At 31.4% G+C, this 13,865-nt stretch overlaps 3 protein-coding genes across 3 annotated transcripts; 1 reads left to right on the forward strand and 2 right to left on the reverse strand.

Annotated features, from left to right (window-relative positions):
- Positions 1-4,259: 4,259 nt before the first annotated feature.
- Positions 4,260-5,090, reverse strand: LOC128397042 (uncharacterized). The gene has a single exon (XM_053357706.1). The coding sequence runs from the start codon at positions 5,088-5,090 to the stop codon at positions 4,260-4,262; it is 831 nt and encodes a 276-aa protein (XP_053213681.1).
- Positions 5,091-9,526: 4,436 nt separating this feature from the next.
- On the reverse strand, positions 9,527-12,558 carry LOC128397340 (tetratricopeptide repeat protein 38-like). Its single transcript, XM_053358055.1, has 6 exons — positions 12,068-12,558; positions 11,897-11,974; positions 11,740-11,821; positions 11,094-11,445; positions 10,919-10,994; positions 9,527-10,847 (listed from the first exon to the last, which is right to left on the reverse strand). The coding sequence occupies exons 1-6, from the start codon at positions 12,098-12,100 to the stop codon at positions 10,053-10,055; spliced, it is 1,416 nt and encodes a 471-aa protein (XP_053214030.1). The 5' UTR covers positions 12,101-12,558; the 3' UTR covers positions 9,527-10,052.
- Positions 12,559-12,674: 116 nt separating this feature from the next.
- Positions 12,675-13,852, forward strand: LOC128397342 (ragulator complex protein LAMTOR3-like). Its single transcript, XM_053358058.1, has 3 exons — positions 12,675-12,850; positions 12,933-13,026; positions 13,466-13,852. The coding sequence occupies exons 1-3, from the start codon at positions 12,836-12,838 to the stop codon at positions 13,735-13,737; spliced, it is 381 nt and encodes a 126-aa protein (XP_053214033.1). The 5' UTR covers positions 12,675-12,835; the 3' UTR covers positions 13,738-13,852.
- Positions 13,853-13,865: the final 13 nt, after the last annotated feature.

The raw sequence follows: 13,865 nt of genomic DNA on the forward strand, positions 1-13,865 counted from the left end.
AGATTATTTAACAACATCAACACCTATTGATAGACCAGGTCCATCAGGATACAAAACAGTTACACGTGAATTACAGAGAATCGGCGAAGAAGATGTGATAACTAACCCTAAGGGTTTAGCTGTTTTAGAGGATATCCGACATAAACCGAACTTTGGACTTGGGTGAAGCATCTGAAATTCTATATAACAGTAGAAAAAAAGCATTACAATCAGGAAAAGGATGGAATTCGATAAAAAAGTTCTAAATTCAACTTATACTAATCCTAACAATGCTGGTAGTTTTGGTGGAGTTAATCAATTATATCGAGTGCTGAAGGAAAAATATCCAGATTTAACATTAAATCAAGTTGTAAAATGGTTAAATACTCAAGAATCATATACACTTTTCAAAAAAACAATAAGAAAATTCCCTAGATTGAAAACATTAACTCAAAGAGTTGATGAACAATGGCAAGCTGATTTGATGGATGTATCTTGGTTTTCTAAATACAATAATAATGTTAAATACCTACTTGTTGTTATTGATATATTCAGCAGATTTGCTTGGGCATTACCTTTGAAAGATAAATCAGCTCAATCAGTAACAAATGCAATGAAATTAATTCTAGAGAATGATAAGCCAGAAAAATTACAAACTGACCAAGGAAAAGAGTTTGTTAATTCAACATTTAAAAGTCTCATGAAAGAAAATAACATAAACTTCTTTACAACAACAGATGATGCTGTGAAATGTGCGATAGTTGAGCGTTTCAATCGTACTCTTCGTGAAAGAATCTATAGATATATGCACTTCAATTCAACGACAAATTATATCGACGCTTTACAAGATATAGTGAATGGATATAATCAGAACTATCACAGATCAATCAAAGAAGCACCAATCAACGTAAATTCAAACAATGAAGCTCAAATCAGTCTCAATCAAAAAGAAAGACATTTACCAAATGTTTACGATAGGTTGAAAGATGCAAATTATGTAAGAATCGCCAAGAAGAAAAATATATTTGAAAAAGGTTCAACAAAGAACTGGACAACAGAAATTTTCAAGATTATAAAACGAAAGAAAACTCCTCAAACATTTATTTATAAATTAGAAGACTTAAACGGTGAACAGTTAACATCAATCTTTTATCCTGATGAGCTACAAAAAGCAATGAAAAAACGAGGTAGGCCTATTATGAAAAAGAAACGAGGAAGGCCAAAAAAGACAATATAAAGACTTTTGAAGAAAAATACTTATAAATGGATCCAGTAAATGAAATTCAGATTGATTTAGTTTCAAACGCTAGTTTAAATTCTTACCCATCAAATACATTATCATCATTCACAAATGATCTTCATACTCCAATAAAACTTGATGGAGAGTGGGAGGTTGCACTGATTGAGATATTCCATCCAACAACAATGGAAAATGATCATGAAAAAACTGTAAATATTTCACTTATAAGAGACTTTGGAGGTTTAGTTAAAACAAAACAATTTCCATTTAAATACAAATTGAACGAAGAGACCAGTGATATCATAACAAGATTAAATTCTGTATTTGAATCATTCCCAGCAGCTCATCTTGCTGATCCCACAGACCGTATTCAGGAAATGCCAAAAGACAATAAACCAATCTATAGACCAATCATTATAGATGGACAGTTAAGACAAACAAGAATATTCACAGGTATGATTGAGAAAAGTGGATTGTTAGGATTGAATAGAATTAAATTTTTACCCGTTTTTGATGATCCATCATTCTTGAGATGTTTGGGATACGATCAAACTACCTATGGAAAAGATATTCTCAAATTCAGTGAAACGATTAGAGCTACATATGAAAGACAAAATCCGACTAATACAAACTTATTATTTGTATACTCTGACATTGTACGTGAGCATCATGTAGGAGATTCAATGTCAAACTGTCTAAGAGCAATTCCTTTGAGAGGTGGACAAGATGGTATGATTTCGTCACATACATTTTCAATGCCTTATTACTTTCCAGTTAGATTTGGTGATGTTAAAAATATATCGATACTTTTAACAGATGAAACCGGAACACCAGTAAAGTTTAGTAATGGTCGAACATTTGTAACATTACACTTTAGAAAACGATTATATAAAGCGACATTCAACTAATTTGTAACTCAAAATATGAATAGAAAAAAATATTGTCCTGGTGATTGTAATTTTAAAAGCTATTATTCTGCACAAGCCGGTGGAGCTCTGAGAGATATAAATGTTTTTAGAGGGCTTCCATATCAAAGAGGTTATGGTATCGGATCATTATTCGCCAGATTTGGTATTCCAGTTCTAAAGTTCTTAGGAAAACATTTATTAAGTACTGAGTTGCCGTAGGGTCAGACATTTTAGCTAAAAGAAACGCGAAAGAAGCACTGAAAGAGCGAGCAAAAGAAGGTTACAAAACAGCTGCAAAAGAGGCTCTTACTAAAATTTCTGAAAAAATTGATCAGTCCGGTAAAGGTCTATATAAAGGGGTTAGAAAGAAGAAAAGAACAAGAAAAGATATTTTTTCATAATGGATTATTTACATCACTCATCAGTTCCTGCAACAAAAAGTGAATTAGAGTTGTTCCATATACCACCAACTCAAACAGCTATTGAATCTTATTATGAAGTTGAATACAGACCATCTGCGACTTTGGATAACGCTAAAAATATTGATATTTCAATCCCAGCTTCTGACGATTTTACTGACTTGTCAGAGACAATGGTTTATGTTAAGCTTAGTTTAAAAACAAGTACTGATGCAGAAGTAGATATCACCAAGGTTAATATTTGTGATGGTTTCGCTTCTGCTCTATTTGAACAAATTGATTTTTATCTAGGTGCAGTCAACATAGGTCAATCAAATAATCTTTACCCTTATCAAGCATATTTGGAAGATTTGTTATTTGGTGTACCCAATAAAATTGATGTTGGTGCTGGTTGGGATACGGCAGAAAATAGGAAATTGCGAATTAAAAAGCCATTTGACCTGTATTTCCGGTTACATGTTCCAATGTGTACTCAAGATAATCTTTTATTGAATGGTGTTCCTATTCTTATTAAATTGAATAGAGCTAATGTTGATTTTGGTCTTCTCAAGACCCCACCGTCAGCAACTGATCCAGCAATTGATTATAAACTTGTCGTACAAGATTTATCTGTGACTATAAGGCGTGTTAAGTTGTTCTCGAATGTTAGTATTGGTATTCAAGAGGCTCTCGAAAAGAGTTCAGCTAAATACTTCGTTACTCGCAATGACATGAAAAGTTTCATCATTCCGAAAGCTAATTCATCAGTTAGTTTCGAGAGTATTTTTAATGGAATTCTACCAAGGAGAATGATTATTGGATTTGTTGGTGATGACTATGTTAATGGTAAAAGTGTTAATGGACCTTTCTTTTTCTCAAGTCAAGACATCAATTCAATATCTTGTTCGGTTAATGGAAATTTAATTCCTACAAATAACTACAACCCTGACTTTGAAAATAATCTGTACATGAAAGAGTTTATCGGATTGTATAGATATCTAAATCAACATGAAGGTGTGCCGATGTGTGTTATCTCGTTCAAGGAATATAAAGAAAAACATTGTTTATTTGCTTTCGATTTATCACCTGATGTTACAATTGGCGGAGAAACAGGAACATTGAGTCTATTGAAACGAGGTAATATAAAGATTGAAGTTAAGTTCAAATCAGCAACTACAAGTCCTGTTCATATGATTGTTTTTGCTCAATTTGATAATCTGATTGAAGTTGATAAGTATCGAAACGTATCAATCGATTGGTAATGGCTTTAACAACTTGGGATATTCATAAATACATGAAAAAAAATCTATACTTTGGTGGTGTTGGTCCTATTGATCGTTTACCGGTGACATTGATAGTTAAACCGAGATCATTCATAGTTAATTTAGATGAAAGTTGGAAACCTGGAAGTCATTGGGTTGCAATCTATTTTCCTGTTCATGGTCCGGCTTTTTATTTCGACTCATATGGTCGTTATCCTCCCGATACTATCATTAATTTCATGGATAGAAATTCCAAATTTGGTTGGAAATATAGCATTAGAAAACTTCAAGGTGATTTATCAACCTTGTGTGGTTATTATTGTATTGTTTTTCTCAAGTTTGCTCCCAGGTATAATGAGTTTTTTGAAACTTTTAGCGAATGTAATAACGATAAAATATTGAAAAAATTTATTTAAATGTAAAAAATAAAAAATGATAATAAAAATGATAAAAATGATAAAAAAAAAAAAAATTAATCAGTTTCCATTATATTGTGGTTTCCAAATGCATAAGTATCAACTGCATTTATTGACCAACGTTTATCGTCCAATGGTGATAATGTCACTTTACGTAATTCAATTCCATATATTTGATGATTTCTACTTTGCAATCGGTGCATTGTATGTTTGAATGTTTCTAAATTATATAAACATGTTAAATAATCTTCTTTGATTATTTGTTGTTGTAGTACATTTTTTTGTACTCCTTTTGCTGTTTTCTTTTCTCCTTCATCACTGATAATAATATACATTTTTGGTTTAATGGCAATAACTTCATGAATTGGTTTTCCGTTCATTTCATCCTTAAGATATCCCAACATTTTCTTGTGACGATTTGACTGGAGAGGATGATCTTTTGGGTAGTCACAAAAGTCCATTATATTTTTGAAATGATCAAGATCATTGTAAAAGTTTTCTGTTTTTATGTGGTATATAAATGAGTCAGTGTCAGTGTAAATAAGCTTGATATTAGATCCATAATGTGATTTAAACGTATCATAGTGTAGTTGATACATCAATAGCTTTGCATATTCTAAAACGGTGAAACCGAGATGAATTGGTTTGTCCAACACAACAATATCTTTTTTAAGTTTGAAAATCGCTTTATCATCATCCAAGATCATAAACTGATCAAATAGTGGGTTTTTTGAATATTTTTTTGCTATTTTACGATTGAGGACAATTTTTACTTTTTGATGTTTACGTTTATCTTCAATACTTTTTCCATACAGAGAGTTAACCATCAGCTTGTATAAATCTTTTTCAAATGTGTTCTTTGCTTGTTGACGTTTTTGAGTACACATCATTATATATGGTTCCAACCAAGCTGTCTCAGTGAATTCAATTATACGATGAACATGTTTTAATTGGAGTCCTTTTCCAAATAATATTTTAGATTTTTATAATAGATGATATAGTTATACTTATCCATTAAATTTGGCACTAATTTCTCACTAGTTACATTTTTACGTCCTTGATCTCTTAGAAGATTTATCTGTTTATGTTGATATGGACTCAATTGGTTTTCATTTATCTTTATCTTCTCAGGTGCAAGAGGATAATCATCATGATCATCGTGAAGATGTTGTGGGTAAATCAAATCAACTTCAAGGATGTATCCTTTATTTTCTGATCCTGAAATTATTTTATCAATAATCTCAGCAAATTGATAATTTTCAACCCATTTGAAGTTATGAGTCGGTAACTTTTGTTTCAAAGCCCATCCGTATAAGTTGTTCACATCGAGATAGGTGATATATGATCGTTCCATCAAAGGATTATAGTTAGGTGTATCTGGATTATGCCTTTGCGTGGTGAGATTGCATGATATTCCACCACGAATACCTTTTTCAATCATCGTTATCATATCAATATCAGTCAATAAGTCCAGTCTGGCTCTAGTTTTTCTTAGAGCTGCATTCCATGATAGTCCTGGGATTGATACAAAATGAGCTGGATCGAGTTCGAACTCTTGAATGCAGTTTTTTCGAAACGTTTCAAATACAGCTGCTAAGAGTGTGACGTCAACTCTTAGATAAATGTCTTGAAACTCTCCTAAGTTTCGACACTTGAACTCATCCCATATTGATTGTAATCGACCATAAAGTTGTTGATCAATTGATTTGTTTGTTAATGATGAATAAAATTTTTCAATTGGAGGTAAAGATTTATCTTCAAATTTAGACCAATCATCTATATATTCATAAGGCAAAGCTCCTTTTCTCAGTAAATTGTCGATTTTATAAATAGGAAAAATCTTCTTGAGATATGTTCTCTTGATACCATCGTCCAGATTTGACGCTAATGTATCAAGACTAGAAGCAAGAAAGGCATATGAGTCGATGAAAATGAATGGTCTCATAAATATAGCTGAATATTTTTCCATAGTATGAGGAATGACATCGATATTGTTAGTATGTGTTCTATTTATTGCTTGGATAATCAAATGACTATCGAAATTTTTCAAATTGTGAAAAACAACAGGGATTTTGAAATTCCAAAAAAGTTCAAGATTACAGCCTTGGTGAGCAGCACCTCTTATCTCACCTGTCAGATGATGGTGATCACAAACACGTTTATCATTGTCTTTGAAAGGAAATTCACATATCCAACAATATTTTGCTGTACTCAGAACTTTCATGTGTTGTTCTCTGGTTATTGAAAGAGGTTTTTTGTTCTCTTTGAAACATTGGTAAATTAATGGTTTTAATGAAATAAGCTCGTCTATGAACTTACTACTTGCGTTATGTCCACGATAAAATGAAGAATGAATAATATCTTGTTTCCAATCAACAACGATAAGTCCATAACTAGAAGCAATATGACTTTGGTATTCGAATGTGTTTTTAGTAGATTCGATATTAATTGGTTGGATCAGTGTCTCAAAATCAGCATACACAATGAACGGATATGGTTGTAATGCTTTCCATTTTATGAAACCAATTTTACTTGATTCATGTGGGATAATAACATGTTGATCTGAATTACATGTTTCCAAATGTTTCTCAAGCCGTGAAAAAATTGTAAATCCAACCAAACATCTAAAACAATGATATAATCCTGATCCTTGTTGGTTCAAGAGACGGTTGAAGTTTTTGATGAGATAGTAATGACCATTGTAGTGAAACAATTTGATTTCAATATCAAATTTGTATTTACTTAACTGTAAAGGTATTATATTTGTATCATCAATATCTAATGAATATATATTGATCGAGATTTCATTTAACCGCTCAAACTTTGGAATATCAATTATGTCAACAAATCCTTTGAATCCATTGAAATTATGTTTGTAAATGTGTTCTTTATAATGTGATGTTCTTCGTGGGTTATCTTTGTGTTGATATAATGCTGCTAGGACTGACCACATGAAACAATTTTCTTCGCAGTCAATTGAGATGATCGCCTTTTTATTCTGTATCCAATCTGGCAATTCTGATTCACAACAGCCACCACTTTGAGGAATAAACTTCGCAATACGTATTTCTATTGATGATATCTTATTGATTGACCAACCACTACCAAGATGAGTAAATGTATCGACTCGATTATTCACCTCATCCTTACATTCATCCAGTGTTATGGCTATATTATCTCTTAATGTCACTGTTTTCATCGATGATGTAAAATAAGGCTGTATAGTTTTTTCACCGTCTGGTTTGGTCAAAAGTCCATTAACGCAAACTTGATATTTAAAAACACCGAGATATTCAAACACATAAAAAAGCAAATCTTCCATGTTGGTTCGTTGATCAATAAACATTTGATTTGTATCTTTGTAGATTAAATTGTTCACGAAATAAATTAAAAGAAACTGTCGAAAAGCACTTTTCATAATTTTATAGGGAGGAAAATCTACTAAACCATATGTTTCAGTAGATTGACACTGTTCAATATGTTTACGAAAGTTTTTCTCAATCTTATAAGTACGTTTACACTCTAAACACTTGAATGAAACCATTTTTGACGAATGAATGATGATGTTCAAAGATTGTCTTTTATATAATACAACATGATATGGATATTAACACAAAGTTAATAAAAATGAATTGATCTTCTCAATAACGAAACGAATTTAAGATGATTACTTTTCTCAATAACGAAACGAATCTAAGATGATTACTTTTCTCAATAACGAAACGAATCTAAGATGATTACTTTTCAATAACGAAACGAATCTAAGATGATTACTTTTCTCAATAACGAAACGAATCTAAGATGATTACTTTTCTCAATAACGAAACGAATCTAAGATGATTACTTTTCTCAATAACGAAACGAATCTAAGATGATTACTTTTCTCAATAACGAAACGAATCTAAGATGATTACTTTTCTCAATAACGAAACGAATCTAAGATGATTACTTTTCTCAATAACGAAACGAATCTAAGATGATTACTTTTCTCAATAACGAAATGAATCTAAGATGATTAGTTATGATGTTTCATTAGTTCTAGAGGTGTGGTAACTCTTGATGAGAAGTATAAAAAGCGAGGAAGAATCAAAGTTTTATTCATTCAGTATCGACATCATCAACAAACAACTTGAAATGTTTTACGATTCAATTTGTGCTTACTTTCATCTTTCAAAGTTGGAAATGATTCAATCGAGATTGCTATGGGAGCTGGTGACCAGATTTTCCATGCTCAGGCTAAAGTGAACTCGCTTATTTATCGTTTCATCTTTGGTGAGGATCGATTTAACTGGAGTGAACTTTGTTATCTCCATCAGATACATCTCTACCGATGAGGAACATACAATTTTCAATTTTGTTTACCGTTTTTGACTTGTTTAAAGAAAGAAGGACAATCCGTTATCGCTTGTTTAGATGGAAGATCGGCAAGATGCTACAGCTCTGGGATATTCCAACATATGATCTCTCTGGAAAAGGTGTTGGTTATAATGATATTTCTATTGATGGAGAAAGTTGTGGTTACCATGATAGACATGATGAAGAATGTTCACTACTTGTAATCGAAAGACTTCATTTTGTATATGAGTTATATGATGAAACAATAACAATTGAATAAAGTTTAATTTAATCATTTAATATTTGTTTTTCCCGCCATTTATAACTCGGTAAATGATGATGAGAGAGTAAGAGAAAAAGAAAGAGTAAATTTGTGTGCCAGAGGTGGCATAATATCACTACTCTATTTATTATTAATTATTTGCTTTAATATTAATTGTAAACGTTTTCAAGGTTTCACATTGAATGAATTAATTTTCCAAAAAAAAACTAAGTTTAAACAACAATTAGGAAACGAAATGGTCACAATTAAAACAAGACGAAAGTTAATCAAATATAAAAACTTTAGATTGTGATTAAATCGTTGATTTAACTTTGATTATGATTCTGATTTAGTTGATTGAGTTGATCGTAGCGAGGGAGCTGAATGATCAAGACTTGATTATCATTATTGTTGGAACTGAATTAATCAGGTTGATTAACTATGAAGGAAATAAGTGAATTATCATTGTGAAAGTTAATGACTAATGTTTAAGGGGTTGGTAAGTTAATTGTCGCTAGTTAATTGTTGGTCAAAATTAAGCTCATTGATCAATTGGTAAGTTCAATTTAATTGAAATTGTGTCAAAAGTTTTACCAAGAAAAATTAAATCGTTTCCTTTGCTTTTCAATCTGATTGACGTTTCTCAGTTAATTGTTGTAATAGATGATAAACATTTTCGTTTAATTGATTATAATTAACGATATTATTCAAATAAATCATGTTGAATAATTTTGTTTGTTTTGCTTTCATTTGAATCATTTAGTGTGATACAAAATATTAGGTGTTCAGGTTACAATTAATTGATTTATAGTTCGATTAATTAATTAATCATTGATTGTGTGGACTATTTAATCACATTGATTTTGGTTGTTGATAAATTTTCTCAATGCAATAAAGTTGATTTATTGCATGATAATAGTTCACTTGGTATCGTAAATTTTGATTAACTAAGATAATTAGTTAATTGTTGGTTATCCTTTCTCTTTCCTGTGTGTTCATTATTCTGATATGAGAATTGGAGAGATGAGGAAATAGATTGGAAGATTTTTTCAGTTGATTATCTCATAAAAGATGAGGTAAACATGTGAGATTATCTCTGGTGATCTAATTGTGATTATAATTTTAGAGATAAATTTGATTGTAAGAAGCTGCTAAAGTGATCATTAAGATGCATTGAGTTGAAACAATTAAAGTTTGTTGATATAATATACGAGAGTTTGAAGGAAGATTATTAGTGTTTTTGTCTACCATATCACATGTTGTCTTTACTTTCAGATGATTTGTTTAATTGTTGCAATAAACCAGCGGTTAGTTTACTGTTTGGCCTTAGATTTTCTCGTTCGATTAATAAATGTTCTGCCAGTTTCCGATGTTCCTCTGATTTTGATTTAATTGTAGCGATAATTAGAATCTGATGGAATAGATCTCGCTGAGCTTCACTTCCACCAAGAGCAATTAACTGATATTTAATTGGTAATAAGAGTTCAACAGCTTCACCATATTTACCTCGACTGTAGGCAATTAAAGCTTCAAATAATGATTTAACCATTTTCTTGTCAATAACAAAGAGATGATCTTGTTCTGTAAGTGAGGCCACAATTGATTCGGCCACAGATTCGTTACCACTGGCACAACAGGCAAGAAGATAATGAGCATCTTGGAAAGAGCTGACTCGAGATCCAACGTACGGATAAACGGCCTGATAAGTTGATTCCCATTGTTGTTTATAAGACTTTTCTTCAGGTCCAACGATACCCAATCGAGATAATAAGGAAACTGTATCAACCAAGTCCAAGCCATGAGGTTTCTCTTTTAACTGAGGAACTAAAATATTGTCCAATATACGGATCGATTCATCGGGATTATTATCTTCCAAGTGGAATAAAGCTTTATGCCAATAGTTGTGTCGAGTGAGGGTATTACATATCTTCCATTTGTCTTCAGTTTCCTCCAAGAATTTGATACCTTCATCAACACGAACGGTCATTTCAAAAACATGAGCCAACGAATGAGTAGCCCAACCATCAGATGGATTCCATTCCAAAGCCTAAGGGATAAAAAACAAAATCTCATTATCTACAATCAACAGAAAACGAATTGAAATTACAATCAACTTACTCGACGAGCTTGTGCTTCAGCTTTATCGAAAAAGTTTGTCTCGCAAAGTCCAAAGGCGAGGAGTCCATGCAGATAACTAGTTAGAAATTGGTGTCACACAATTAATTTACAATGGAAACAAATTCAAGGTAATATGAGAAGGTTGGAGGTTAAATAGATGGGAAGACGTAATTACCCCTTTAAAGGAATGTCAGATGATTGCCAAAAAGGGAGCACTCGAGCAACAGAATCGCGTAATTGTCTGGGTTTACCTCTCTCCAGGTAAACATCGTAAGCGGTTTTCAGAGCAAGAAGATCGGTTGGATAGGTTAATAATATTTTCTCCCACATTTGCGTGGCTCCGGAAAGATCGCCTCTAGTGAATCGTAAAGTGGCCTCAATGTGAGATTTTTCTCGATCAAGTAAATTTTTACTTTCATTGGACAATTTAATCAATGTGGCAATAGAATCAGCTAACTGAGGATTGGCCAAAGGTGAATTTAAAGCGGAGACTAGCATCATGTTGATCTCAAGGCAACGACCCAATACTAAGTATATGAACATAAAAAAAAGAGAAACAAAAAGATTAGTATGAGAAAATAATGATTAAAATAATAGAGAAAACAATTGATTAAGATTAGATACTCTTGGAAATTAAGATAAATGAAAAGGTTGTTTGTGAGTGCAAAAGTAAATTCAATAGAACCAGAAAGACAGAGTAAAATAATATTATGAGGATTAAAACAATCAGCTAATGTGCTTTGAGAATATGAAATACGACTGAGAATTCATTCAGAATAATATAACCATGAGTCATTAATGATGTAATTAAAATAATTTACCAAAATCAGGATCAGATGCAAACATTGATTTGAAGGTTCCATCCAAGCCACCAAGTAATGGATCGTCATAAAAACCGACAACCTGATTTACCATAGAGAGAAATGATAGAAATGAGTTAATTGTAAGTGAGTAATCAAGAAAATCCAATCAATTTACCTGAGTTAAAGCAGCATCATACATCTTACAGGCCTGATTACATGGAGATGATAATGGTAATCCTTCAAAACTCCATTCCTAATTTTAGAATAGAAAAGAAAAACATTAATTAATAGACTTTAATCAACATGACACTTGTAATTAAGGTGAGCACAATTAAGGTCAACTTACCATAATACCTCGCCAGTGTTCTCGTTGGCTCATTTTTCTGATTAATTGTGATTAAATCACAAGTGTATTAATAAGAATTAAGGAGAGAAAAATTGAAAATATAAATAGAAAACTATTTAGAGAGATTGGAACACAAATGGAAAATGTTGAATAGCAAATCGATTTGATTGAATATCTCAGTACTAATTAGAGACAGTTGAAAACAAAACAATTAATTTATCAAAGTAAACACTCTTAATATAAACGATAATGATCAATATGTCTACTTAATTGAGACAATTAAACTTTCTTTGAGAATAACAAACAGATACAATACAATCAGATATTCACTTTTTCAGTCTAATCACATAGATGGAGTTGAGAGATTTAACTTTGGAGGCGCCAAACGTGATCTTTAAATTACTGTTAATCAATCGATTGTCAAGAATTAAAGTGACACAATGAACAGAATTTCAAATTAATCAAATTAAAAAATAACTTCTACCGAAACAATTGAAGGAAAATATAAATTAGTTGAGAAAATGAAATCTAAAGAAAAGAAAACATTTAAATGGAAAAAGAAAAAAGAAAACCAGATGGCGCTACTGTTTTAGAATAGAAAAAAAAACAAATCTGATTTTTGAATCTTCCATTTAATCAACTGAGGTGTTTTTTAATTCCTTTGCAAATAATTATAATTCTTTGTTAATTGTTGTAATTGTTTTTTTGGTAATCGAACAGCTAATTGGCCCCTTTTGATTGATCTCTTTTTGGTTTGACATAATCACCATGTCTCTAAGTGAAGTAAGTGTTTGTTGTCTTTGTTGATGTTGTTCAATTGTGACATTTTCTTGATTATTTATGTTTTATTTTCTTAATTGATTAGGAATTACGTCGAGATTTAAATCATCTAATCAGTACAACTGAAGGATTACAAGCTATCTTGATCACCGACAGAGATGGAATCCCTATAATCAAAGGTAAAGGAACAATTTAAATAGATAAATGAAAAACATAAACAATTGAGAAAAGAAAAACATAATTTTGGAGATTATGTTTTCCAATTGAATTTCCAATTTAATGGAACTACAATCATTTTCTCTTTTCCATTAGAAAATGATTATTTATTCTTTGTTCTTTTTAGAATACCACAGGTATTTCCTGTTGATTCTCTAACCCATTACTCACCAACCTCCTCCTACTCATATGAACATTTATTGTCACCATTTTTTACTCTCAATTCATTTGTCACTCTCAATGTTTTTCTTAAGCAAACGGATATTGATGATACAATTTTACGTCATCTTGGATTTATCTTCTCCAGTTTTACTCATAAATTACACTCGTTAAAATTGATCACCATTGTAAACACAACCATTAATTCACATTTTGTCCTTGTTTCTCTCTCTCTCTCATCAGCAACCACCGATAAACCTCCTGAACTCTCATTGAAGCCCAACTTTTTACTCTCAACGGCAATAGCATGTGAACAAGCCTCCAAATTGGGATCTGGAAGATGTAAAACAATTACCTGTTTATATGATTCATTTCAAATCATCCATTTCAATCACCAACCCATAATGATCACCTTGATTGCCTCCGACGAAGCTAACACAGGTTTCTTACTTTCTCTTGAGAGTCAATTTGATCCCATTTTAAGCCCATTGAAAAAGATAGTACATGTTAAATAGTAACAATTTAAGTTACCAAATTTAACAAATTGTAATCTCCTCTCATTCTACTCACTTATTATATATGATATTTTCAACTTGAAAGAAAATAATTATTTTCCATTTCCAAATAGTATATTTATATTGTG

Source organism: Panonychus citri, unplaced genomic scaffold (assembly GCF_014898815.1).
Source record: "Panonychus citri isolate SS breed McGregor unplaced genomic scaffold, ASM1489881v1 Contig00028, whole genome shotgun sequence".
Lineage (NCBI taxonomy): Eukaryota > Metazoa > Arthropoda > Arachnida > Trombidiformes > Tetranychidae > Panonychus > Panonychus citri.